Source organism: Musa acuminata, chromosome BXJ2-7, assembly GCF_036884655.1.
Source record: "Musa acuminata AAA Group cultivar baxijiao chromosome BXJ2-7, Cavendish_Baxijiao_AAA, whole genome shotgun sequence".
Classification (NCBI taxonomy): domain Eukaryota; kingdom Viridiplantae; phylum Streptophyta; class Magnoliopsida; order Zingiberales; family Musaceae; genus Musa; species Musa acuminata.
The window spans coordinates 33101631-33129079 of record NC_088344.1 but is presented as its reverse complement, the minus strand read 5'-3'; the positions used below and the strand labels follow the sequence as shown (position 1 = coordinate 33129079).

The window sequence follows — 27449 nt, the reverse complement described above, 5'->3', positions numbered from 1 at the left end:
TATATATATATATATATATATATATATAATGCTAAAACTTATGTTTGTATTCAGAAATTCTAATAAGATTTAAGGAACAAAATATTATCAATCAAAACATGTCACTACTATAGGATGAAAAGATGAGAGAGAGGATGAGGTCAGGTATGCCACCAATGAAAATATAATTTGATCAAAGAATTCACCCAACGTTATTTTATCTTCCATTTAATTAAAAAGGATTAATTTTTTTGTTTAGAACAATTCAAGCTACATCAGATTATATTCAATGATTGAATGTTGTCAGCTTTCTGCCTATTGTACTCCTTTAGTACTTATATATAGACATCAATTACATCTAATCATTTGACTTGAAACACAAAAAAGTAGAGTCTATCATCCAAAACAATTTTGACTAGTTCAATGCTCCATAGATCAAGTCAAGACCAAGATGGTCATATCTCATCAAAGTACACACTTCCTTTTTTTTTTTATCAGTTGAATGGAAAATGAAATGTGCATTTTTAATAAAACAAATATAAGGGAACAAACATAAATTTTCTTGAATGGGGTAGGCATATCGGTTAATTGTTTTAGGCCCATTAGGTTTGGCATCAAGAACAAGAAGTGTGTGTGTTTGATGTTAGCACAAGATTAGTGCATTGTAATTTAGATAATAGCGAGATCCATAGATGCTCAACTATAAGATGACAAAGTAATTTTAGATACTAAAACAATAGAATGTTACTTATCTCACCCCACCAGAAATGAAACAAACACACACAAAAGAAAAAGGAAATCTGAATCATAAATATTGGTGGATTTCATTTTTGTTTTCTGCTGTAACAAATGGGGAACATTCCCCTTTCTATGTTCCCATTTTTGGCATGTTCTTTTGTGCTTCAATGTTCTCATCAGACACTTTATTCTTATCTATATGTTCACAGGTCATGTTCATGATAACCACATCAGGGCCAGATTGGGATAAGAGTTTTCTATGATTGATTTGGTGGTGCCTTCATCTAGCAGGTTGTGGGCATCCATCACGCACATAAAAGTCAACTTCGATGGTTTGCTCACGAAAACAATAGAATAGAAAGCCCAAGGCCTTAACTTTCTGCTGATCTAAAGGGGGTGTGGGCAGCAAACAAGACTCGATTCAGTCCCTAACTTGGAGGTCACGCCCTACCCATTTCGGAGTTCCCTAGTCATATAAGAATCAACTAATGCACATCAAGGAGCATTTTGTGATGGCTATGCAAAGAAAACGTTTGATCTACATAAACAATCTTGCACAATCTAGGTTGCGAGGTGTCTCTCCTAACAAAAATTATGATCCCCTAAATAGAGTACATTAGTCAGCAATGCTAATTCCAAGAACCAATCACTACTACAGTGAACTAAATCACATAGACTTATTTCATTGCAAAAGTATGGAGGAGGAAAGAAAAGAAACACACGAAAGAGGTTTGATGAATCTACTTATAAATCATTTGGAACGCAGGAAAAGATACTAAATATGCCCTATGATAATGAGCTCAAATAGGTTACTGATTGTCAACATTGAATCAACAAATGCATTACTATCATTGAAGACCTCCAACCATGAATCAGAAGTAGTGAAAGCAATCTAAAGAAGGATAACCAGCCAAGTAGTGCACAGAAGAATGGTCGTCACTATATTAATGACAGCCATTCTTACCCCCTATAGACCTTTAACTTATAAATATATGTTTATGTATGCATGTGATATGAATATGCTCAAAATGCAGACTGTGGGAAAGTGAGACCGGAAATGGAGATGTAGTTGCCTGCCAGAAACAGTAAGAGTACTACCAGAACTGTTAGAAGCACCCACATCCATGTAGCCATCTTTCGCTTACCCTTCTTACGAAGTGGCAGAGGAATTGACTGTATCTTGTTATACTGCTTTGCCGTGACGACTGGCCGTGAAGGTCTGTTTTTTGTTGCTGTGACATCAGCTTCCCGAGCAGCCTCAGGTGGACTAGTTTCAGTAGAGGGAGCAGGGTCTTCCTCAGCGCCACTCACTGTAGTGTCTTCACCAGTCACACCTTTCTTTTTGTGCTTCTTTGCTCTCTTCTGCGAAAAGGAGAGGATTGCTTCTACTTATGAAATGGTGAATACAAGATTCATATTCAATTATATATTTGCTTGCTTGGTTTTGTATTGAATAAGCCAAGGAACGTTAACTTTATAAGGAGGTTCAAAGAATAGAATGGCGTTACCTTCTCTCTTAGTTCAGCTTCCTTCTGTGCCCGGTATTCTGCTCGGGCATGTGCCTTCTCAGCTTGTCTCTTTTTCCTTTCTTCTGCCTCTTTGGCTTTAGCTCTCTGCTCTAACCGGCACTGTTCTTTTAACTCAGCCTCAGCCTTTTGCTTTCTTAATTCCTCTTCCTTCTTCAACAATTCTTCTTCCTTCTTTATGCGCTCCTCTTCCTCCTTTGTTCGACTATCCACTTCATTATTTTCAACTTCTCTATCCAAAACCTTAGCAACAACAGTTTCCTTGGTCTTGTCTGAAATAGGCTTTGCAGTTTTTTTCGGTTTAACAGGCTGATTCTTTGTTGCTGCTTGCAGAGTTGGAAACAAATCTACTCCTTTGGATGCTTCTATTTTTGCTTCCAAGGCCACAGGTGGAACAGAATTACTGATGTTGGCCAGTGGCAGAGGAAAGCTTGGACCCTTGCCTTGGTTGCTTCGAAGAACAGGTGGCTCCTCATCTGGGCCAAGGGATCTTCCATCAGATGTCTTCAATCTTCTCAATGTGCTATTCATGTTCGATCTAACATACTGCATGCGGAACTCATCATCATTGTTCCATAGATTCATTACCTTTTCCACCTGGAACAAATTAGATAACATCAAATACCAGTATGTTGCAACTTCCCCGAGTATGAAAGAAAGTAAAGAATGCACACATACCTGTTTGCTACAATGTAGCTGGAGTCCCTCAAAATCTTTTGAAGATATATAGTTTTCTGCAGATTTCTGATCATTCTTGTACATGCCAAAATGTTTGTACTGTAACAACATAATTGATATTGGTCATTTCACTACGAAGTCAAGCAGCATCAAAGTTATTTTTAATAAAGATGAAACTGACATAATGCAGATGTAAAGAAATATTATTGTCTTGCAGAAAAAAAATAATTAACTAGATTTTTTTTTAAGGTATACATGATGGTTTTAGTGAATTCAGACTGATGTAGCAAGTTGGAAAGTGTATGACATCCTGTAATTTAAGGATACATATACAGACCAATTTGATGTTTGAAATGTTCAAAAGAAGTTATCTCAACTATAATCATTGAGCGGTAGGCACATTGCTGAACTGCTAGATGTTTCAGTTCTTAGGTTGAGGCCTGTTTGGAGCATGTCAACCAATGGTATGAGTCGATGCAGAACACCAATAAGAGAGTTCTATGATGTTGAGAAAAAGGTTTGGTTAAAGTGTGCAGTATTTCTTAGTAGCTAATAAGAACTAATATTGATACAAAAAATTCCTATATATTTCTGACAGTTAAATTTTTCCCAGTTAAATTTTGAATTCCCAGTTATATTTCTTAGTGTTCTATTTTTTCTTATTACATGTTCCCAGTTAAATTTTGAAGTCCAAACAATGAATATTCCTATATGTAATTCATCTTTATAGTATACTGGTGGGTCCAAATATAGATCAACTAGGAGAAATTTTATTTGCAATAATGCTAGATCTGTTGGTGACATTGCTCTAGAAACAACATAGATTTTTAGCACTACAATAGAATCCTCAAAAGAATTTACCCTGTATTACCATAACAAAGAGAATCAATCTGTATGCCAAGGCATTTATTTAGACAGATATCATCCATTTGCTCCATCAGGCTTTAGATCTTGAAATTTTAATATGAAAAAGCAAAATGATGAATAGATTACTAAAATGCATTCCTTGGTTTTTCAAATCACACAGTAAAGATTCAGGATGAATAAAACCAAATCAATTCTTAATCTGATGAAGTACAGCATACCTTTTCGATTAACACATTTTTGAGTTCTCGCCAATGCCCATATGCTTTCTGCCGAACAGCATCAGCATCTTTAAATTGTTGTTGAAGACCTTTCAGAAGAAGTTGTTGTTCATCATACTTCTTCCGGGCGGCAGCAGAATTTGCTTCAGTTCGCGACACTTCAGTTCTAAGAGGTTCTAGTTCCTTCTTCAAACTCTATAGGCAAAAACCATTATGAGTAAGTAAAATTGGCAAAAAAAAAGAAAAGAACCGAGCGAATGACGACAAGTGGACCAGAAGTACCTTGAACCGCTCATCAACCTCTTTTTGATCAAATACCTCATCAATTTCTGCCTCTGAACCCATACTGGAAGTGAGTTGATCTACCTGTTGTCTCAACTGTTTAAGCTCACGTATGTATTGCTTTTCTTCTTTCAAAGGCATGGTTGCATGCTGAAGCTCGAACTCCATGGTTTGTATCTGAACGTGACAACATGTAATTGAAGTTGTATTAAAAGGAAGGGCCGGTAATTGAACAGTTTTCATAAGATTGCATGAAAGTCTCACCTTATCATGGAGTTCCTCAATTGAATGAGCATTTTTCAACTTGTTCATCATTAACTGGACAGAATCTATCTGTTGGCGCTTGGCAGTAACGGCAGCTCTTGCAGCTCTCTCTTCTGCTTTTGCAGTTTCAAACCTTTTCCAGAATTCATTACAAGTCACCTAAGGGTATGATAGTTCAATTATATGAGCACAAGAAAAATATTTGATGTAACACTAAGAGTATGTATCCACATTAGTTCATAAGCATGAACCTAAAAGCAATAATACCTTCTGCTTCTCAATAGCAACTTTGATAGAGTCCCTTCTTTGTGTTTTCTCATTCACTTCTGACTGAGCAATCTGTATCTTTGATGAGAGCTGATCATCTACATATCTTGGTACCCTAATTATGTAAATCGCTTGGGGTTTTCCCGAGGGAGTGTCCACCTTCTCACCTCCCAAGTTTGACGCACTAGGATCTTTTGTTGGGACTTGAATCCCTTCAATAACTCCAGCTTCCCCTTGCACAGCTTCTTCATTGCCATTCACAGTCATACATAGTCCATCTTCAGTAGAACTGATCAAAGAAATGTTAGATTTGAATTTGTCAACATGATCAACAGCTACATTAAAGCCAGTTTCAGCTTCATGACTGTCACTTCCAGCTACATCATTGCCTAATTTGTCTTGTATGTCCGCACAAGTATTAGCAAAATCAGACATGCTTTCACCTGCATTTGCAAGTTGCGATGATTCTACTGGCATGCCACTATTGGTATCTAATGGGCTGGGCACATCTACTGCACTGAAATTACCACCTTCCATTTCTGAAGGACTTGCTTCAACACAAGGTTGGGTACAACTACCAATGGATTGATCACTGGCATCTAGCAGCTCTTCCATAGAAATAGGAACTTCTACTTCCTTGTAGACAACATGAGGCACATCTAAGCTGCTGGAACCTTCTGTAGGATGCAAATCATTAGAATGTTCAATGACAATAGTGTTACAATTCTTGATGGGTTCACTGCCTGCTTCAGCCTTATTTAACTTAGCATCACTGTCAGAGATATATTTGGCATTTTGACTTTCAGATGATTCACTGTCATCTACTGTTTGTAAAGTGGTTCTTTTATTGACATCTAAGACTGTCCTATTTTTATCCAAGCATTTATGTGTCAAAAGATTATTGGATCCATTCAACAACCTCATTTCCTTTTGCTCAACAGATGATTCAGATGGCAGAATCTCTGTTACCGAGGTCTTGGATTTCTGTTCTTTTGCAACTTCTGCAGCTGGTGTTGGTTCAGCTTGGTCCACAAAATTTGTCACTCCAGTCTTGAGCTCCTCCTCGGGTTCTACTTCAGTAGTTAATTCTGATTCTACTTGATCTTTGGTCCGCATAAACTGGGATTCAGAAATAACTGACTCTACTTGGTCATGATTGTTTGGTGTAGAAGGCATGGACCGTGGCTCCTTTGTTACTTCGGCCAAAGTAGGTGCAATCTTATCTGTTTCGCCATCATCATATCTAGTAGCAGCAACGATCTCCAGCTTTCTATCCATTCTGTCAACTACTTTCTGTCCCAGTTGATGGTAGATATTATTGACCATAATCTTTGCTTCTTGATCATTACATTCTACAGTAGATGATTTTGGTACCTCTTGTTGGTCAGTCCCAATGCCTACGATCTCAGGTTCTTGCTTTTTGTCATCATCATCAGAGGAGCCTGAACTCATGTGGTCATTAACCGCTGCAACTGCATTCTCCGGCTTCTTTTCAACTTCAACAGTTGCGTCTGATTCTACTTCAAGGTTCATCTCCTCAACTGTGGTCTCGCCTCCTTGTTTTTCTCCTTCCTCAATGGTGGCTGAGTCTAGTTCAACCTCACTTTTGTCCCTAAAGTTTTCCAGTTTAGCATTATCCACCAAGTGATCCTGATTATTCTCGGAGCACAGCTCCACATTCACCTCCTCCTTGCTCATCTCCACTTCCTCCTCACACATTCCACCTTTTGCATCACTTTCCTTCTCCCCAAGCATATCAATATTGATTTTGTCTTTCGGTTCATCAGCCTCTGACTCAGCATGTCCTTCCTCAGCAACAGTTCCTTTTGAATCTGCTTCAACGTTTACCTCTTTCACATCGTCAAAGGTTGTGGTGTCCTTACAAACAGAAGCCCCAGTCGTTGCTAATTCTATCACATGATCAACACCTTCATGGTAACCATCCCCATTCTCCACAATCAATTCCCCGTTCTCTTCATTCCCTTCGCTCGTTTCCTGATCTCCGATGGCCTCTGGATCTACTTTGACGTCCAAATCAAGATCCTTACGCGGTGAATTATCGAAACCTCCATTCTCCACCACCACCGACCGCCCAACACGACCCCCATCCTTCTCCTCACCAACCCAGCACGCAATGCCATTTGGATCCCCACCCTCCTTCCGATCTCCCTCAATCTCTAAACCCAGACCCACCGTCCCCTCCAATTCGACCCCAGATCTAACACTATACTCGCCAGCATCAGCCGTCATTGCTCAGACTAACATCAAGCAAAACAACAAACGACAAAATCACTCATAAGAAACGAGGCCAAATCCGCTCCGCAGATTCATCTCGGATCAAAATTGAAACCAACAGATCAGAGGAGAAAGTAAGCAGGCATACCTCTCGAGACAAAAAAAAAAAAAAAAAAAAAAGATCTCACAGAACACCGGCCGTTCCGGTGGTTGCGCCTGGGATTGCTGCTGCACAACCAGAAATCCTCGCCGGAGATCCAAAATTCCGCTTCCCTCCGCCAGATCCCCAGATCTCACACTCCTACCTCTATCTCTCTCTCCTCTTTATCTCCCTCAATTCGGATCCGAAGAGGAGCGAGGAGATGCGGAGGAGAGAATGCAGCCGGAGATCAACAAAGCGAACGAGAGACGAAGAAATCTTAAAATGGGAGAGGGAAGAGATATATTCTGAATAGAACACTGGCGTTTCGGGATTATCAGATTTCGGTGTTATATTACCATTTGACGGCATTTAACGCTCTTCCTACTTCTTCGGCTTGACTCGTTTCCGATACCTCCCCTCTTTACACCACAAGAAGCTGAACCCCGGTGGAGCCCACTCTTGCGGATCACCGCCGTCTGAGACAGGCTACAAGTGTTCTTTTTTTTTGCCGATAAAACTACTCACAGCAAAGAGGATAACCTTTTTATTTCTGAATTATGAGAAAATAATAATAATAAATAAGGAAATATCTGCTACTGTTACGCGTTCGGAATCAATGTGAAGCCTGGAACCGTGGCGGTGGATCCGCTCCACCGTCAGCTCAGTACCAAGACTCACGTCACGATTCACGAACCGAGTGGACTACGTGGCGCACGGGCGACGAGCGTTCTTCGACTTGTGGGGGATGGGATGATAACAACTCCGGAAGCCCCCCTCAACGCACCCACGGTACCACCCGCGCCCCACTAGAGCGCCACCTGCCCCTCCGGCGGCCGGGACCCACCGGGCGAGCGTAGATATTAATTGCAGGCGATTAGGAAGGCGGGGCGCGCCTCGCGTACCGGTACGGATCCGTTATTTCGGAAACGTCGGTCGTATCAGGGGCCGTTGGAAAGCGTCACGGCATGGTCCACTGCCGATGGCCGTTACGCTCGTCTGTCGTCAACCATTTCGGCTGCAGTAAACCTCGATCCTTTCACACGACGGGTTCGGCTATCCCATGCAATCGGTGTCGATCGGTCACGTCGACCCGGTTCGACCCGGTCCAATCCGTTGAGGATTCGAGAATTATGAACTGCATACGTGTCGGAACTAACTCGGGCTCGGTCGATTCGGGTGCATAAAACCTCGATCCTTTCACGCGACGGGTATGGCTTGCCCATGCAATTGGCGTCGATGGGTCACATCGACTCGGTTCGACCCGGTCCAATCCATTGAAATTTCGAGAACTAAGAAATCTTGCAGTAGAATTAATCTAAATCGATGCCAAGAGACTGATACATCGCATGTGACCCAAAAAGTCGAGTGTGATATGGACGTCGCAACACACTGGAAACTTCGTCGAGGTCGAAAGGAGTCACATCGCTCACCATGAATGTGTGTGTGTGTGTGTGTGTGTGTGTGTCTCTCTCTCTCTCTCTCTCTCTCTCTCTCTCTCTCTCTCTCTCTCTATATATATATATATATATATATATATATATATATATATATATAAAATACAAAAAAGGGCATATGAATGGTGGTATATAATTAAAAGATGCATATTGTTAATACACAAGGAATTAATCAAAATTAACTCATTTAATTAATATGATTAAAGATTAAATCCAAATCTTATATGGTTGTATTAGTTGAAGTTTCTAAGAGACTTAAGAATTCAATTATGACAGTGTTAAGTATAGATTACTTCATGTAATTAACTACTTTTAGTATTTTCATCTTTATACTTTAAAAAATTACATTAGGATTTGTATACTTACGAAGTGAAATATTAATATGTTAAAAAATCAAGAGAGGAATTTTGTTGGAGTAAAGGGGTTAAATATTTTATTTTCTAACTACATGCATATCAATGTAACTTTTAAAAATATAGAGATTAAAATACTAAAAATAACTAATTATAATATCTAATTAACCGGTTATAATATGATTTGATTTATCATAAGACAATCACATTAGTCTAAAATGCTTAACATGAATGTCCGATTTAATAACTAATCATGTAAATCTGGGTAAAAAAAATTTGTGTCAAACTCCTGAATCCAAACCCAACTCATTATATAATCAGGTTAATCATGTCTATCAATTCATGATCCAACTGACTCATGTTGGGTCCATAATCTGAGAAACACAATGACTCTATTTTCATTGAGACTAACATAAGAGCTTGATGGAAGTGAATGAATGTGGATCTGGTTGTAGAAGCTCATTGGATCAAGCATGAAGTTGATCATCATGTAGAAAGGAGGGGATGAATGAAGAAGGAAAGAGATGCCGAGCATCACTGATCTCAGAACTTACAAATGCAACTTAATCATCATAAATTATTAGAAGTTAATTTGGAGGTTGGAAGATGTCACATCATTCATATTATCTTATGTGTAAATGAACAAAGAACCAAGGAGTTAACTGAGTTTTCTAGCCAAGCCTTCTTATTGCAATCATCTACTTGTCTCCTAGTCTAGCTTTCTCCCAAAGATGAACATCAAAGAAGAAGAAGAAGAAGAAGAAGTAGAAGAATTAGGTTTGAGAAATCAATTATTTACAGTTCTTCATGCATTCTTTGTAGTAGCTGCAGCCTCTAGCTGATGGTGAGTGAGATTGGAACTACATTTGATCACCTTACCAGTATGATAAGATAGCAATTTATTTCTATGATTAATTATCATGATTTTTACTGATCTACTAATTTCAATTCATAGGTCCACAAGAACAGTATAAATGGGTGGCAATAATATCTTCTAAGCTGTAACTTGGAAATGTTTTACTCTGCAGTGTGATGGCCAAGAATCCAGAAGGCATAATTCTGGTCAAATGTGCTCTGAACTTTTGTAATGCAAGTTGAGGTGTCTCTTTCCTGAATTCATTATCTATACTATTAATAATACTTTTAGCTGACTGAAGAACATGTAATCATGAAAGAATTCAACAATTTGTCTGTGAAGGCCACATCACCTACATAATTAATCTCTCTTCCTTTGTAACTTCTTTTTATTTTCAGGCATATACTATTTGCTAAGTTTGTCATACATATTGATACCAAAATATATCATAATAAGATAGTGCTTTGATCAGAATCATGCTAGTGATGGCTTCCCAGAACCTATCACAATTGTTTAGCAATATGTTTGAATCAAGAGTCTAGTCTTTGATGTTTTCAAGTGTGGGGTTGTTCATAATGTCAATGTTCTTAAGCTTTAAGAATTCCATGCAGTAGGTCAAAGAAAGCAGTATCCTACAAATACAAACCAATAGTCTCCACACATCCAAGTACACCACATGGATGAAGATATGAAGTGCATACATGTTTTGATCAGCAACTTGATGAGAAAGGTATGAAAATAAATCATTACAGGTGCAAAAACCATCTGAAAATAGAGAGAGAGAGAGAGAGAGAGAGAGAGAGAGAGAGAGAATGGCCCATGCAAGAGGATATCTAGTCAAGTTGCTGCTATAGCAGACAGTGAGCTCAGATATAACAATACTATCTGCTTTCCTTGAGTTCATAGATAATGGAAAACCACTTAAAAGATAGCTGTATGACATGTAAGTAGGTATTATTACAAGGTTAATATGGTGTAGAAAAGTGACAGATTACACACACATGTATATAATATGTTTTAGATGATAAAGCTATCAAAATTTCAGTAATCATGCAGTCTATTTCTCTCTCTTACAGTGCAGTATAGGGATAAAAACAATGGAAGCAGATGATGAGAATCTCTCCATCTGCTTTAATATTTCATGTGAGCCTGTCTTATATGTGCACACTGAATAAAGAACTGCACTTCATACTCTCTTCACCAACACTCTCACTCTAACATTGACTAGTAAATCTATCTAACTACAAAATGAAGGAAAATCCACATGCATAGATGACACTAAAATATTTGGAAGCTGTGTTTCTTCAGGAGTTCAAATCCCATATGATATATATGTAGACCAAATCTAGCAATTGAAATCAAACAGAAGTACATGACATTGAATGGCGGAGAAGAAAACAAGAGGAGTCATCAATCTGAAGTAACATCTAGGAATGGACTTTGAATCCACTCACCTTGGCAGATATCCCATCATCCAATCTGGTCTTCCTTCTCATTACCTTCGACTCCGACTTCTCTTGGATTCCAGAATCAGACCAGAAAGCTTCTGAGGTAGGAGTAAATGTAATGACTTCTCTCTGTGATTGCACATTGAGGAGCTCCTCCGAGAAACCATCTTGTAACATCACACACAAACCAACAAGAAGAGTGGAAGCTTCTCTTCTTCTTTGTCTAACAGCAATGGGTATTATAAATCAGGCAGAAGAGTAGAAAGCTTGTCTGTGAAAAATTAGAAGGGTGGCCGAACCCCGCCACCGCCCCATGCAAAGGCATCACCGGGAAGCTGGTAACTCCCCATGTTCCCAGTTAGGTTATAGAATGGGACGCCACTGGTGCCGCCGCTGCCCCCGCCCTCACCGCCGCCTCCGGTAATGCCCGAGGACTGCGAGACCGCCGGTTGCTGACCCTGCACCGCAGCCTCCGCCTCCTCCTCGTCGCCTTCCAGTGGCAGCCGCTCGTAAACCGCATTGGTGAAGGACGCCACCATCAGCACCACCGGCCCCGTCGCCACCAGCGGCCCTGCTACGCTGCCTCCGATCACCTGTCCCTGTCCTCCGGAGAGGAACACGGACAGCCCCCCGGCGCCTGGCGGGGCCGGAGGAGGAAGGACGGTCCCCGTCAGCGAGATGATCTCGAACCGGCCTCTGAGCGTCGCCACCACGCTCCCGGGCGTCGACGCCCCGGGCTGGCGTAGGGCCACGTTGGTGACCGCGCCGGTGCCGCTGAGGACGGAGACGCCCCGCCCCCGCCGCCGAGCGTAGTCGGAGACGCATTCGAATACGTCGGCGCCGCTGGCTACCTCGAGCACGTGGGAGCGGAGGGCGTTGGGGCTGTCGCGGGTGACTATGATCGGGGGCTTCGGCTTGTTCTTGGAGCCGGGCGGGCGGCCGCGGGGGCGGCGGACGGGGCCCCCGGATGCACCCGCCGGGGAGGAGTCAGACGGCTGGTCGCCGCCGCCGTGGTCGGGCGAGACCTTGGGGCTTTTCTCCGGGGATGGCTTGGAATCCTGCGGCGGGACGTGGGTCGACGGCGGCGGCGGGCAAAGGAGGTGGTGGAGGTAACGCGAAGAGCCTCCGCTGCCGCCGCTTCCGCTGCCGGATTCCATCCCGGCCATAGTGGACACATCGACTCTCTCCCACCACTTGTTTGCCAGCTTCGCTTCTCCCCTCTTCACCTATTACCCTCTTCTCTTCAAATCTTCTACCGTCCAAAGACTTACCCCTCAAACCAAAGCCAAAGCTGAGATCTTTCCTCGTCTTCTTCGTTGTCGGAACAGATCGAAGCCACTTGGAAGAAGACTCAGAAACAAAAGCAATAGAAACCGAGATGAGGATTGTGTCTTCTACCACCTTTTACTCGGTGTAATCTCCGGTAACATCAAGAGTAGCCTTGTCTCCTGACAGCACCATCAAAAGCTGCAATCTGTTTTACCATACAGATCTGCTTTAAGGTTGGTGTTGGTCTACAAAAGCCAAGCAACCACTCGAGAATGCTTCTCCATGATGATGCCGTCAAGAATCCAAGAAGAGGACGAACGGTGGTCTCAGAGCTGAGCTGTGGATGGAAGGTGGGTTCTGAGAGGAGGAAAGAAAGGATGGATGCAATGGCTATTTGTTGAGAAGGAGAGAGAGACAATGAAGGATTGGACTATCTTGTGGAACTTATTGTATGCAAAGATGGAGGAAGTCATAGTTTAATGGCCATAAAAGAAGGGTATATTATATGGACTTGAGTGCCTTTATTTGCGTACAATGTAAGGTAATGGGTATTCTTTTACCATGTTATCATGTCATGCTAACACATAGATGGAAGGTTGAAGGTGCTATCCATGGGTGGCAACGACAAGGTCATCTCTTTCCACTGACCTATAATGTTGGGAGGATTGCCGATTCCATCTGCTGTTCCATTTAAGGCTGCGAGATTAATGTGCAACGCATCAATGAAAGAACTAGAAGGCGGCAAGCACGATCTTTTCATGCAACAATATTCCTCACCATTACGCATCAAAGCTTGCATCTTCGAGGAAGGATTACATGCTCAGATGAAGTCTCTTCTGCTGGGGAAGATGACAGAGGGTGTGAGATGAGATCAAGCACGTCCAGTCAAGTGGTCAAAGGAATGCCGCTGTCGGCCGTGCAGTTGTCGGACACGTGTCGGTCGGGCATGGAAGCGGGTCAACAGCTTCGCTTTGCGGTGGCCATTACTGGAGGAGGAGGAGGAGGAGGAGGAGGAGGAGGAGGACGCCCTGCTCTCGGTTCTCTCCTCCCTTCTCCAGCCTGTAGCCAATTCATTCACCACAGTGCTCATAAAGTAAATGATCTTGAAGATTTCCAAACACCAAACAACTCAAGATGCAATCTTTAATCTTCCATTTCAAATGCAGTGTTAGTCTAGTAGTCAGCTACTAACTCGAGTTTCAGAACAACTCAAGAAATTACGAATATTGATAGGAGTCATGGATCGATTTTAGTAAGATCTAAGTTTATTATTAGATGTCCAAAGAATGCAACCAGAATGTCATAATCTCTCACAGAGGGTTCGATGAGTGTGACGGAAATGATGTAATCATTGATGAGAAGAGTGTATCAATAAGGCCCCCTCATGGAATAATTACTCATATAAATGATTCCAGTCTTAGGTTTCCTCAATCACATAAAAGGATACAATATCACAGATGAAGAATAAATAAGAGAATGCTGCTTGCATTAGATTTATGTGATACATCATGGAACCAAAGTGTTTCTTTCATTCATGAGATGAATGGAGACTAATGGTTTTCAATTCAGATGTGTACTGAATGTATGCAGATAAATTGACAGATTCCTAGTCTTCTTACATAGCCTTGTAGGGGGGTACTAAATTAATGTGTCTGCAGAATCTAATACAACATGAGGGCCTTTCCGAAAGCCATTGATGCCAAAGCATACCTTCAGATCTTGGTAAGAGAAAGCATGGGGATCAGTTCTTTGTGACTGTAGAGTGATGCTTCCGTCCTGGTGGGTGCTTTCATGTGTCCCAGTAATATTGTAGCTTGTGTGACAGACTGTAACTCTGGGGTTGGAGGCGAACTAGAAGTCACCACCTGTTTGATGAAAAGCCCCAAAGATGACAGGTGTTGAGGACGGAGAGCCACCAAGATCGATGTCGTGATCGAGGCCGACATGGCTCGAGCATCCACGTACTCTGATCCCATGGGGCCGAAAGCACGGGGAGGGGGGGGGGGGAAGCAGGTGATGCAGTGAGGAGCATAGAATAAGCAGCGCGGCGCTTTGTCTTGTCGGAAGCCGGCCATGTGCGTCCCATCGCCCGCCCGCTCTCGTCGTGCTCCTCGATCCAATCCATTGCATTCACCCACACAGCACAGCTCCTCTCCATCCCCGTATCGATAACTCCAACCGGCCTTGACTTTAAGCGAGGTCGATCGGTGATTTGTTTATGGGGATTGAAATGATGGCGTGCTCCTCGGTTGCCGGTCGCCATCCATGAGCTAATGTTGGGAGGGTTCTCTCAAAGTGCTCACTTTTGGTGGTGTAAGCATATGAACATAGGCAGATTGCATTGTTTAATTTGGTCGGCTGTAAATTATGATTAGGGCCACACATAAAAGGATTCGGACCCCACAAGATGCCAAACCCTTAAAAAAGTTTAGATTAAAAAAGATCAAAAAAAAATAATCAAAATCCGTAATGGTCGAGATGCATAGTTACGAGAACTAGCAAAGTTATTCATCTCTACATGTCAAGAAAAAGAAAATATTTTACTACATCAGAGGTTCATTATGAGTTCATTTTCTTTCTATGCAGATCCTACATCAATGGATGCTAGGCAAAAATAATAAATTTTGAGGAACAGGAGAGATGAAACTTTAAATCTTTGAGTGTGATGAGAGAGGGGAAGAAGAGGGAGGGGTTGAGCTTGATGGGTATCCATGGGTGCTTCTTCTACCCTAGTGGAGGATCAAAAGTGATGGTTGGCAACTGTTGCATGGGAATCAGTTCTGTTTGATCTGAAATTGGGCAATAGGACAAAGTTCTTTAGAGGATCTCAACCTAATCACCATTTCACCAAGGATAAAAACATATGATCTGGATCAGATCTGATGGCTGAAGCTGCCAAATTAGTGGAGTGTGGAAGAAGAGATGCAATGAGTGGTGGCCAGTGATTGTATTTGGTATGTGGTTTTGTGAACAATCTGCAGGATGTAAGAAAGGCAGTCTGGTCTAAGTTTCAATGGAAATTGAGTCAGAGTTGTATGAGAGATGTACAAACAATTTGTCTTGGCAGATATACGTATCGGCAGAAGATTCATCTATCCCTGCATGCATGACAAAAATGAGATCAAATTTGAGAAGCTTGACAAGCAGAAAGGCATGCATGAAGGGCAGAAAAACCAAAAGGATTGCTCTTTATTTATCTATACAACAACATACACAGTCATGAATGTCTATGGAGGTATCAGTGCAACAGTTTATGGCACTTCCAACAAAAAAAAGTTTTTAGCTTTAAGCTAAGCAAGAAGTTGCCTGAAATAAGATTCATTGATGTCAAAGTGCAGAAGATTCCGTGACTAGATATCGGTGTTTTCGGATGAATCAGTTCCCAGAGCTCTTGGTTTCCTTTCTCTTCCCATATATCAAACCAGTTTCCTGAGCGTGCAGGAGGAACGACCATTATTCACATATCAAACCAGTCTTCTGGCGCTAATATATATGAAAAAGGTCCCCATAAATAACACATCCTCATTTCTAAAGACAAAAGAGACTACCTGAGGATCAGGAATGGGTTTTCGTTTCTCGACATAGCGGTAAGGATCTGAGGCTGCAGCTGCAGCAGCTCTCTCCTAAAGCACAAGAAGACTCGAATGCATGAACAATTAAACTATAAAATCCTTCTCCAAGAACTACCAAATATAGGAAAGCAATTAGACTGATAGAATTATAACCACATCACATACTTGTAATTTATAAATGTTTTAGATAGAACACCAATGGTTATAAAAGGCTATGATGCCGGAACAAAGTAAATAAAAGCTCATGTAAATAAAACTTCAGGATGGATGGTAGGAAACTAAAAGGCATTTTGAGGCAAAGAAATACTAACAGAAGGGCATATGGATCAGATATGTGCATGGTGTTACATGTCATTTTGACATATAAGGCAACTATTATTCCGGAAAGGCAATTCTGATTTTTGACATAGTTACATGTCAGTAGGTTATCTGTTTTCCACTCTAAATGCAAATAGATACAGTGATGGGGACATGCCTATCATGCGAGCTGTTTTTCACTCTAAAGATGTAAGAGCATAAAAGGATTAGCATCAATCTTTTCATTAGAGCTAGCAATTTAGCATATTCTGCAGCTATATAACATGGAAACAATTTTTGTAACAATAAGTTACTGGTTTTACATGTCAAACCCCAGGCCCCATATTGATAGAAGTCTCGTGCATTGGGCTGCTCTATTTGTATTTTTCTCTCTGAAGCCTCAAAGTATAAAGTTAATTTTGCTAAGAGTCAGGATTCCCAATGACTTGGCAACATATGACCAACCTGCGCAGGGTCATTGGTGATGCAAGGATCCTGAGTTATACATAATAATCAATGACCACATCAACATTGTAGCTTGGAAGTCGAACCCAACATGTTACTGAATCAGACAATTTATGATAGACTAGCAACCAATGACTGAAGACAACAAGTTACCTAAGAGTCTATTTAGTGTCTAGAGTCTATGCAGTATTGCTTAGACAATTTGTTCGCTATTAGGAATCATATTTTCAGGGTTATAAAAGTAGATTAGGTTCCTGTTTGACTAGTTGCCTGGTAGCTACCCAGCCATTTCATAGTGGTCATCCTCATTTCATCACATTGACCAACTTTAAGGACCGATTCTGCTTCAGAACCACAACATATTTAATTTATTTAAGTTATTCCCTCAACATTGCAACATCAACATCAACAAAGCGATTGGCTTTGCTAGGATGAAGTTTATATTATTTATTTGTCTAAAAGACTATTGCCTGAATTCTCAATTATACTAGAGTCATGATAGGTGTAAATCTTAAGTTCAAACCTAATAACATTTGTGATGGAGAAACTCGATGATGAAGTACCATAATAGAGACTGCTTGTTGATGACTTTATCACATCATAATAATCAATAACAAAGTAGAAACTTATTCAAAATTAAAGATAATTTGGAAACTAAGATATTACTACTTATTGTGGACTGATTAATATGGTGAGAAACATCTGAAATGTTGTGCAACCATTGATAATCACTTCAAATGGGAGGAAAATTTCACTAGACAAGAAATTAACTGTGCTTTTATGGATGGCAGTGTTGGACAATTAAGAATTGATGTATGCAAAAAAAAAAAACAAATAGTGTAGGAGAGATGAGGACATTGAGATGGAGATCTAAAATAACAAAAAACGACAGTAAAAATTGACAAATATTAGCAACAGTATCGACTGGGCAAAATGAGGAAATATCATCTAACATATTTGGTTACGTCCATAAGCCAAGGTAAGCCAATGTTGATTATATTTGCTGATACTTGGCCGAAGACCAAAGAAACATGGTTGTGGCAATATTTATTAAAAAGGGATGTCATATACTCAACCGCAGAAGACTGTATATGTAATCAACCCAAAATTGTCAAACTACAGCTTGCTGTTTATTTCCTGAGCAACAAGGTTAAATCATGGTTTAACCATTTCCTCGATCATATATGTGATTGGACAAGAGATGTCTAAATTATACTAATGGCTGGTTGCTTAACGTTTTGATAACTATGACCTATTTGATTGGAATAGGTGATGCAGATTTAAGAACACAACACTGTCAGATGAAAGTTATCGTGCCGAATAAGTAGTAACTCAATGGCTTCTAAGCTGCATAGGAAGAATTAACAACATATGCTGCTATACTCTCACTGGAGAAACAATCTTACATCGGTCATAAAGAAGTTATCGGTGACAGCACTAATGGTATCTATCATACCAACGAAGAAAATGCCTGTTCCTCGGAGTTTCAATGGAAAGAGGCACAAAAATGCATGATTGTATCCATCTCCGCTTGCGGATTGCTAATTGGGGCTACAATACGATCGCATCTAAAGAAGAAGGATAAGGAAAAGGTTTTGGAGTCTTCTAATAAGGCATTTGAAACCTAGAATGCATGCTTCCTCTCGAATTACTAACTTTTCCGTCTCAATTGTTGGAGAACACCAAAATCCCAGATACGAAACAGAGATAAACGAATTAAGATGGGAATTACCTCCTGCTCCCTCTTGAGATCTTGAGCCGGCTTGACCCACAGGAAGTACGCCAAGGTGCCCGCCACGACCCACGAGGCGAGGTTGGCTCCCCCTCGGAGGCCTCCTGTTGCGTTCCCTACGAACGTCCTCAGGTTCCCTAAGCTTCTTCTCCAGCTCGCCATCCCCTCCTCCTCCTTCCCCCAAAACACCCAAGCGATCCCGGCGATCGATTCCCAGGGTTCAAAATGGGTTCTTGATCTCCTGCCTGCGGTCGGCGATTCTGATCTCGACGGCCGCTAATTGAGGGCTTGACCGAATCATCGCCCTGGAACATGTCAGGGGTGATGTCGCCTCCCACGAGTTATGGTTTCCGACAGGCCACGTCGCCCCTGATACTTCTCAGGAGTGATTCAGTAAGGTTTCTAAATGACTATACCGCCCCTGACAAATTTAGGTAGTCCCTCAAAATACCATTTTCTTTTTCAAAAAAAATCATATAACTAATTTTTTCTTGAATAATTATTTTCCTAAAATTATTTGTTGACCATATTTTATATATATTTTTCCCATCCATCTCGAACAATGCAAACATAATATTTGTATTTATGGAAGACAAGTAGTAACAAAACGATTTTAGACATCGAAACGATAGAAATTGGATTTGGATTAATTAGTTTAATCAGTAATGATAAAATGACTAAAGACACTTAAGTAAGTCAACACCATGATCTTTAGGGTTTCCACAGCCATCCAACCCAACATTCAGCAACTAAAAAAGAAAGAATCACCTGAATTGATAGAATCTTGAATAATATGGTAAACACACCAAAAGAAGGAAGAACATGAATAATAGAACCTTCATGAATAATAGAACCTTGAATAAGAACATGGTAAACACACCACAAGCCTGAAGAGGTCATATTACAAGAAGTAGGAGAAAAACCCACAAGGAAACCAAAGAGATAAACATCCAATGCAGCTTCTTCTCATGAGGTACCTCAGATCGTTTGTTCGATATCAGGGAAGCCATTTGAGGTACTTTTTGAGTTTTATTTAGGAGGCAGACTTAGATAAATCTTTGGTGGATCTGTTGTATTTCATGTGACTCTTCACGAGCTGTCCAGCTGCAAGAGCCGAGAGGAGGGAGAGCTCCCCGGCTAGAACAGCGCCTGCCACGACGGACGCCAGGCGTCTCGCGTTTGCCCCAGGAGTGTCCAAGCTTGCACCCTTCACACCAAGTAGGTCCAAGCAGGCAGACTGGGAGGCCAGCTGAGTCCCACCACCAATTGTGCCAACCTGTATGACAAAGAAAGCAATGTCAGCTTCTTTTGCACATGATGCACAAACTTATCCCTTGAAATAGGTCATTTGTCATTCAGCACAACAGCAAAGATGAAAAAAAGATGACAAGGATGATTGTGTCAAGGAGTCGCGAGGCGGACACCACAGCACTCTAGCTGTTACTGTAATAATAGTAGTTGTAATAGTAATCTGCCAAGTGGACTTGTGGTGTTAATGTAATCAGGGATGGACCTATCTCCTCATTGCAATGGTACATGAATTATACAAACGAAGAAATGATTCCAACCAGTCTGTGGAATGCAAGTAGCTGTCAGAAAGATAGAATGGTCTATCAAACGTACTAATGGTGTTAAAGAGAAAATAAAATAATCTCCCCACAGCTGCACTTTAATTTGTATTTGTACTGTTAAAGATGAATTATTTGGCTTGGACAATTTTTGTTCAAGTCAGAGACAAAAATCAAACAGATAGACAACAACATCCATTAACAACATAGCAAGATTCCAAATTTCTGGTAATCGAGCTACTTGATTACCACCTCATAGTAAACAACAAGACCAAGTAATTCAGTATGGTGTCAAAAAAGAAAAGGGTCTCCAAAAAAAAGTTATGATGGAGAAGATGGTACAAAACAGGAAATGTGATGCATGAAATTCATGTGTGCTACCAAACCAAGATAAAAGGAGCGAAAAGGGCAACCGGGAATGCATATGTTAGGATTGACATATGTAACTTGGGTGATGATGTCAGCATTCATGACAGACAAAAAGTTGGCATTATTATACGAATTCAGAGATACGACAAAGTAGAAAAATTAGCACGATGCATGGTCTATAAGTAAATAGCAACAGATAGAGAAGATAGATCTAGTAAATCAACCACCTAGATTGATATACAAGTATTACCTCAATGGATGGCATGGTCACAGAGACGTGAAGATCCTTTCCATCATTGACAGCTTCCATCATGGTGATACAATGAGAACTCTCCACATTCTGAGCTGGATCTTGGCCGGTGGCTATGTAGATGGCAGACACTATGTTGCTGGCATGAGCATTGAACCCTCCAAGAGATCCAGCAACCGCAGAGCCAGCAAGGTTCTTGATCATGTTGAGTTCCACAAGTGCAGGTATATTGGTCTTCAAAACTTTCTTTACCACCGCTTCCTTGATGACTGCCTCACAAACCACTGATTTGCCCCGTCCTTCAATCCAATTGACAGCAGCCGGCTTCTTGTCGGAGCAGAAATTACCTGATCAGTGGCAAGAGAAGTGTAATGAAACACAAAGTCACAAGCATACAAATTTGACATCTTACCCTAATGTTACACATGATATAACGATGGTGTCAACTGATTGCACAATAATATTCACGTGATCTCAGTACGTCACAGAAAATCTACCATTGAAAGGTTGATCTCTAGTAGATTACCATGAAAAAATCATGTGAGAAATAATCTCTGAATTAACTACTGGCAAGTCAACAACTAAACTTCAAAACATGAAACATGCAGACTCTATGACGATGATGACAGTACATGGTCAATTCTGCATGTCACATATGGCTCAGCCATTACAGCAACTACTGAGTGGTTTTCCTTGATCAAGGAAGGAATGGACATCAGTTGACAAAGCATGATGGAACCGTACATTTCACCACAGAAAAATGGCCAAAAGAAAAGGAACATATAGCTGTGAAAAAAGAATACTAGTGGTCAAAACCTGGAAAAAACGAAACAGATTAACTGTTTACAAGAAATTATCATGGTTCGTATCCTGAAATAAGAACATTGTTGGGGGCTTCGTTCGTTGATACTTCAATGAGAAAACATATCGAGCAAGCAAGTTTAGTTGATCTTAGGCAGAACAAAGAATCTAACCTGAGATACTGATTATGTCCATATCGTCGAAGTCCTTCTCAAGGTAGTCCAAGACATTCTGTACACCTTTGGAAACCATGTTCATCCCCATCGCATCTCCCGTGCTGCAACTGAATCTCATGTAGAGGTTTCTCCCAGCGAGCGCACAATGGATTCCCTGTAGCCGGGCAAATCTGCTGGACCTGTGGAAAATTTTGCAATTCAACTAGATATAATTTCCATATACTACAAAAGATACAAATAAGTCAAACACAATACCGTAACGGAATTAATGATTGTTGCCTGGATAACAAAGCAGGAAAAGGAAATGGTTGGTCCATTCACAACTTTGACCAGAGTAGGAAAACAACAAACTGTTTGCCTTGAGATGCACTCATCGATGACAAGAATTGTACACAAAAAATAAAATCACAACACAAAGAGATTCGACATTACAAGCGCAAGAGATCAACAAACACGAAAATTGTTAGAGAAAAAGTCACATTTTTTTTTTAGAGAACAAGATATATCCACAACAAGCTCGTCGCCAGAGTTCCAAATATACACAATCAGCCAGCCGAAATCAACAATTTCAATGCCAATGAAAACATAATTGTAAAGCAAGATATAAACTTTAATCAAAGCAATTCATGGGCAATTCAAATAAGCTAGATTCTGATGCAGAAGAGTTCTCTAAAAGCCCTTATCACCATCTTGGCCTATTTAAATAGGAACACAATGCAACTAAGAAGAAAATACCTGTTGAACACCAAGGCGATGGTCTCGAAATTGTTCGGCTCCTCCAGGAAGGCCTTGAGGTCAGCAGCCCTCCTGGCCGACGGAAACCTCACAGCCGGTGCCCTCGTCATGCCATCCCTCAGCACCACGCTCGTGGCCCCTCCAGATTCAGCGATAGCCTTGCAACCCCTGTTGGTGCTAGCCACAAGACATCCCTCCGTGGTCGCCATCGGCACGTAGTGTTGACTTCCGTCGAGCAGCAGCGGCCCAGCGATCCCAACCGGCAGTTGAACGTAGCCCACAGGGAGCTCGCAGCATTGACCCAAGATCGACGCGTAGTCGAACCCGTCCAGCGGCAACCCCTCAAAGGCCCTTCCGGTGATCCTCTTCAGGGCCTCCCGCCGGATACCGGCGGCTCTCCTGCAATCCCCGAGCCTGGATTCTAAGGCATATGATGGGGTCTTCCCCGCGACCACGGAGGAGATGATCTCCTCGTCATCGGCGGTGATATTCGGATTCTTCTGGGGGGCGGGCGCGGCGGCGTCGGTGCAGAGGAGTGGGCAAATGGCGGCGGGAGGGGGCGAGGAAACGGGAGCGGCGGGGGCGGCGCCGGAGAGAAGGAAGTCGTCCTCCTCATCGTGGGAGGAGACGACGGACTGGACGAAGGCGATGCCGAAGAAACTAAGGAGGTAGATGAGGGAGGCGATGAGGCCGACGATGGCGAAGATCTCGGAGAGGCCGAGGAGGTGAAGCGGAATGGAGGAGCGGACCTTCTCGCGCCACCGCCGCATGAGGAAGACGAGGGAGCCAACGAAGAAGGCGGAAAAGAGAAGGTTGGTGTGCCGGATCGGGAGAGGTAAGGCGTCAGACGCCTGGACCCGAGCGGCCGGTGCCGCCGATGGGCGACGGGCTAATCCGCCGTGGGAGGGTGAGGCGGCGGGGGCTCGCGGTTGGAACCGCCGGCGGACCTCCATGCTCACCGGCGGCCGGGACGCAGCGGAAACCGGGGAGGAGCCCTGCACCGAAGCGAAGGGGGAACGGTGGGCCTCTTAAAAGCTGGAGGTCGCGTTACGATCACCGCATGTGAGATTTTGGCGAAGCCTATATTCCATTCTTAGGTGTATTCTATATTATTTATTTATTTTTATCGTATTAATATTTTTCTTTGTTATTTTTATGAGAGACTATTTACTATTAATAATTCCTTTTGTATTAATTTGAAAATTATTTTAGATCCTCCCTTATTTCCTAATGCAATTATCAAAATAAATTTCTATTAATTATTAAAGTAGTTTACACACTCACAATTCTAAAAAAACCATAAAAAATTACTCTAGTGAGCCAAAAAAAAATAAAATAAAAAATAAAAAATACAGGTTTTCATTCACAATTAGGAAGAGTATTGATGGTTGAAATCATAAGGCTTTTTAAGGACATTTTTTCCGGTGGTTTAATATGTTTGACGTTTGCTCAATTTTAGGGTTCTTATTTTTATAGAAAAGCTAATTGGAGACGACTCTCTTCCTTTGCCGTTCAAAATAAAAAATCAAATTGTTCTCATGAAAAATAATTATTAATTTTGTTCTTTGATAAAATATTTTCAAATAAAGTAATATTGGAGATACCAATTTGCTTGACTGACTATTATAATAAGGGAGAAGATGGATTTTTAGCTTATATCCATCCCCAAACAAAATTCCATAGCTATTCCAGAGTTGGAAACATGACTATGATTTATTTAACATTCCAACTCTTAAATCTAATAAAAATATTTATATAATTATTGTTACATAATAATATTTAACTTATGCTTTAAGAATATATTTGTATTTTTAATATATAATTAGAGAAAGAGGTCTGAGTGACAATCATGAAAATTTTAAGTACTTGATAAAATTTATATCTTAAATAATAGATAAAATAATAATAATAAATTATTATTAAAAATATTAAATATTTTGTAACAAAATTATTCTTATAATATTTTCAAATATTTATTCAAAAGTGAATCCATATTTTATGTTTAAATAATATAGTCATAAATAGAGCATAATAATTAAAAATATATAATTATATAAATAACTAAATAAAATTTTATTTTATAAAAATATAAATCATATTGGTTTCCCACCTAACCATTTTAGTGATATTATAATTTTAATCATAAAATATTTTTAAAATTAAAAAAAAATTTATATTAACATCTAACAAATGTTGAAATTCTAAATTATAGCATCAACATTTAAGCATTTCTAATATAACATATATATTAAAATATAATTTTAAAAATTTATCAAATATCTATTTATATTTAAAATGTGTATTAGGTCCTCAATGGATATTTCAAATATTTATATTTCTAAGCGCATCCTCAATAGAACCAAATCGATCTAATTTAATTATTAGATAGGATATGTTAAAAAAATTAGAATGCCAATTGACCCGATTGATTTTTGGATAATTATATGTATGAATCTGATTTTGTATTATAACAAAAGATTACCTAAGTATCTTTAACTTTAAATTTTTTTATTATTGATTTAAAATGGGATTTACATCAATCATGAAATTAGGGTTGACGTTAGAGAAAAATTAAGAGTATTTATAATATTGGCTGATATTATTATTATTTTAATCATTTTTATACATTTTTTTTTATTTTTTTAGTATTTTTATAATATATATTATATTATATTACATGCAATTTGAGTAGTTGATGTATGGGTTCACCAATAACTATTTATGAAAATTAGATAGAGAATGTCAAATCAAATAAATAGTTATGCAATAGTTATTTTTAATGTGACCATAAGGAAAAAGATATTCCCAATCCCATCTTCTATCTAATCAACCTTTATAAGAAATAAAGAAGACTATCATTTCATATGATCAATAGCATATTGTTGTTGTGTGTGAAAAAATATAGACTTCGAATAATCAATCGTATGTGCATTAACATAATTTAATAAACACAGAGTGAAAAAATAAAAATCAAAGTAAATTTTCAAGGAAAATCTTTAATTGGAAAAGAAGATGTCATTTTAAGTGTTATATCTTCTTTTTGGTGATAATGGACTTTTTTTTTTTCACTGGATTTATGTAAGAAAAGAAAGAGTATAAAAAAATAAAAATATGAAATTTAGAGGTTCATTACTAAAAAAAAAGGATAAAAACGAAGAGAATATTAGCTGTTAAGAAAGTCCAATTAGAATATTATTATGGATGCTTATCAACCCACCCCCCCTTTTTTTTTTGGACTTATGCATTGAACAATATATTCTAATTCTTCATGTTGAGCATGTGAAACAAATGACTATAGGCTTTTTTTTTTTTTCTTTTAAAGAAAAGTAAGTGACGAAAGTAAGATTCGAGATAAGATATCATGATAAATGATTAAAATCTTTATCAATTAGACTAGCTGATATATTCATAATCGATTTAGCTCCCTATGATTATTTGAAAACTTTAGTTATCATAATCGATTTTACTAACTAAATATATCTTTTGGAATTATTGTTTTTAGGCTTAATTTTTTTTATTACTCAGTTCACTAATAATCAGAATCAATTCATTGATCGAACCGATGTAAATTTTAAAAAAAGTAAAAAGGTATAATTATATATAAAAAATATAAAGTTATTATTATTTTTAATCATATTTTATTTTAGATTTTAGATTTTTATAATATATATAATAAATTATATAAGATATAAAAAAATATTTTTAATTAACCATGGAATTTGACTAGTTGACCTATCGGTTGGATCAATAACTCAAAGGCTCGTTCGATTCTGATACCAAAATCAAAATAAAATCGTGCTTGTAATGCATAATAATAGGTAGCGAAAGGTCAAATCAAATAATTATGTGATAGAATCGGATTGTGTTTAAAAATAGATTTATATTTTACCATGCAGTTAAAAAAACAAAACAAAATTCATTCCCAAACCCACCCTCTATCTAACGAACCTTTATAAGAAATAAAGAAGACCATCATTTCATATGATCAATAGCATGATGTTGTTGTGTTTAAAACAAATTGGAATCATCATCAAATGTGCATCAACATAGTTTAATAAACATAGAGCGAAAATAAAGAAAATTTTCAAAGGTAATAAATAATTGGAAAAGAAGATGTCACTTAGTGTTATCTCTCCTTTTGGTCTCTTGATTATTTAAGCAAGAAAAGAAAGAGTATAGGAAAAAAAAAAAGAAGAAAATATTAGAATATTATTATGAACCGTAGGTCGTGAAGGATGCCTTTTCTTGACTTGTGCAAAGATATGATGGTTGCTTTGGACAGACACTATACTCTATTTCCACGTGTTTTGATGCATGTGAAACGAATGACTCGGGAATTATTTTGAAATCGACAACCTTTTGTAAAATTATTTATTTTTGATTATTTCTTGCTATAGTGTTCGGAATCGATTTTATTAATTATGTTTATCTTTTGAAACTATTATTATTATTATTATTATTATTATTATTATTTTCATTATTATTTTCATTAAGCTTATTTTTTATAAAAAAATTATTAAGTTCACAAATTATCAGAATCAGATTAGTTATCAAAACATTTGATTGAATCGATGAATCAATTGGGTGGATAGTAAATTTAAAAAGATAAAAAAAGTAATATATATATATATATATATATAGTATAAAAACTTAGAATCCGTACAACGCCGTAGAAAAGGGTCATGCAAAGAGAGGGGAGAAAGCGACTTTTACGTGCATGGAAATGCAGCGAATGAGCGCTGAACGTCATCACCTGCAGATCCAAACACCGGAAGGTAAGGTAATCTTAGACAGCGAAACTGAAGCTCACAGGTCACCGAGGTGGCGATGGGGACGGAGATGTGGCAAACGATGGCCACAGGTTTCGCTCACCGTGGCTTCGGATGAGACTTGCAATGTCATCCGTGC

At 39.4% G+C, this 27449-nt stretch overlaps 4 protein-coding genes across 4 annotated transcripts; all 4 read right to left on the bottom strand.

Annotated features, from left to right (window-relative positions):
* Positions 1-1488: 1488 nt before the first annotated feature.
* Positions 1489-7528, bottom strand: LOC103992392 (uncharacterized). The gene is made up of 8 exons (XM_009412070.3): positions 7203-7528; positions 4820-7077; positions 4553-4711; positions 4289-4465; positions 4007-4201; positions 2922-3020; positions 2226-2840; positions 1489-2079 (listed from the first exon to the last, which is right to left on the bottom strand). Exons 2-8 carry the CDS (start codon positions 7067-7069, stop codon positions 1741-1743), a joined length of 3834 nt encoding a protein of 1277 aa, XP_009410345.2. The 5' UTR covers positions 7070-7077; positions 7203-7528; the 3' UTR covers positions 1489-1740.
* A 3617-nt stretch (positions 7529-11145) lies between these two features.
* LOC135617652 (AT-hook motif nuclear-localized protein 25-like) lies at positions 11146-13179 on the bottom strand. Its single transcript, XM_065118097.1, has one exon. It carries the CDS (start codon positions 12471-12473, stop codon positions 11589-11591), a length of 885 nt encoding a protein of 294 aa, XP_064974169.1. The 5' UTR covers positions 12474-13179; the 3' UTR covers positions 11146-11588.
* Positions 13180-15739: 2560 nt separating this feature from the next.
* On the bottom strand, positions 15740-18943 carry LOC103992390 (uncharacterized). The gene is made up of 3 exons (XM_009412068.3): positions 18643-18943; positions 16125-16199; positions 15740-16005 (listed from the first exon to the last, which is right to left on the bottom strand). Exons 1-3 carry the CDS (start codon positions 18802-18804, stop codon positions 15952-15954), a joined length of 291 nt encoding a protein of 96 aa, XP_009410343.1. The 5' UTR covers positions 18805-18943; the 3' UTR covers positions 15740-15951.
* Positions 18944-19465: 522 nt separating this feature from the next.
* Positions 19466-23568, bottom strand: LOC135617651 (3-hydroxy-3-methylglutaryl-coenzyme A reductase 3-like). The gene is made up of 4 exons (XM_065118095.1): positions 22542-23568; positions 21804-21985; positions 20830-21176; positions 19466-19918 (listed from the first exon to the last, which is right to left on the bottom strand). The coding sequence occupies exons 1-4, from the start codon at positions 23492-23494 to the stop codon at positions 19676-19678; spliced, it is 1725 nt and encodes a 574-aa protein (XP_064974167.1). The 5' UTR covers positions 23495-23568; the 3' UTR covers positions 19466-19675.
* Positions 23569-27449: the final 3881 nt, after the last annotated feature.

Coding starts and splice junctions, on each gene's coding strand:
- LOC103992392 (XM_009412070.3), bottom strand. CDS start 7,069: ATGACGGCTGATGCTGGCGAGTATAGTGTTAGATCTGGGGTCGAATTG. Junction 4,712..4,819: donor TTGCTATTGAGAAGCAGAAG/GTATTATTGCTT, acceptor TCATACCCTTAG/GTGACTTGTAATGAATTCTG. Junction 2,841..2,921: donor AGCTACATTGTAGCAAACAG/GTATGTGTGCAT, acceptor AATTTGTTCCAG/GTGGAAAAGGTAATGAATCT.
- LOC135617651 (XM_065118095.1), bottom strand. CDS start 23,494: ATGGAGGTCCGCCGGCGGTTCCAACCGCGAGCCCCCGCCGCCTCACCC. Junction 21,177..21,803: donor GGACATAATCAGTATCTCAG/GTTAGATTCTTT, acceptor GCCACTGATCAG/GTAATTTCTGCTCCGACAAG. Junction 19,919..20,829: donor TGACCATGCCATCCATTGAG/GTAATACTTGTA, acceptor TTTGTCATACAG/GTTGGCACAATTGGTGGTGG.
- LOC135617652 (XM_065118097.1), bottom strand. CDS start 12,473: ATGGCCGGGATGGAATCCGGCAGCGGAAGCGGCGGCAGCGGAGGCTCT.
- LOC103992390 (XM_009412068.3), bottom strand. CDS start 18,804: ATGGCGAGCTGGAGAAGAAGCTTAGGGAACCTGAGGACGTTCGTAGGG. Junction 16,200..18,642: donor ATCTCAAGAGGGAGCAGGAG/GTAATTCCCATC, acceptor CTTGTGCTTTAG/GAGAGAGCTGCTGCAGCTGC. Junction 16,006..16,124: donor AACCCATTCCTGATCCTCAG/GTAGTCTCTTTT, acceptor CTGCACGCTCAG/GAAACTGGTTTGATATATGG.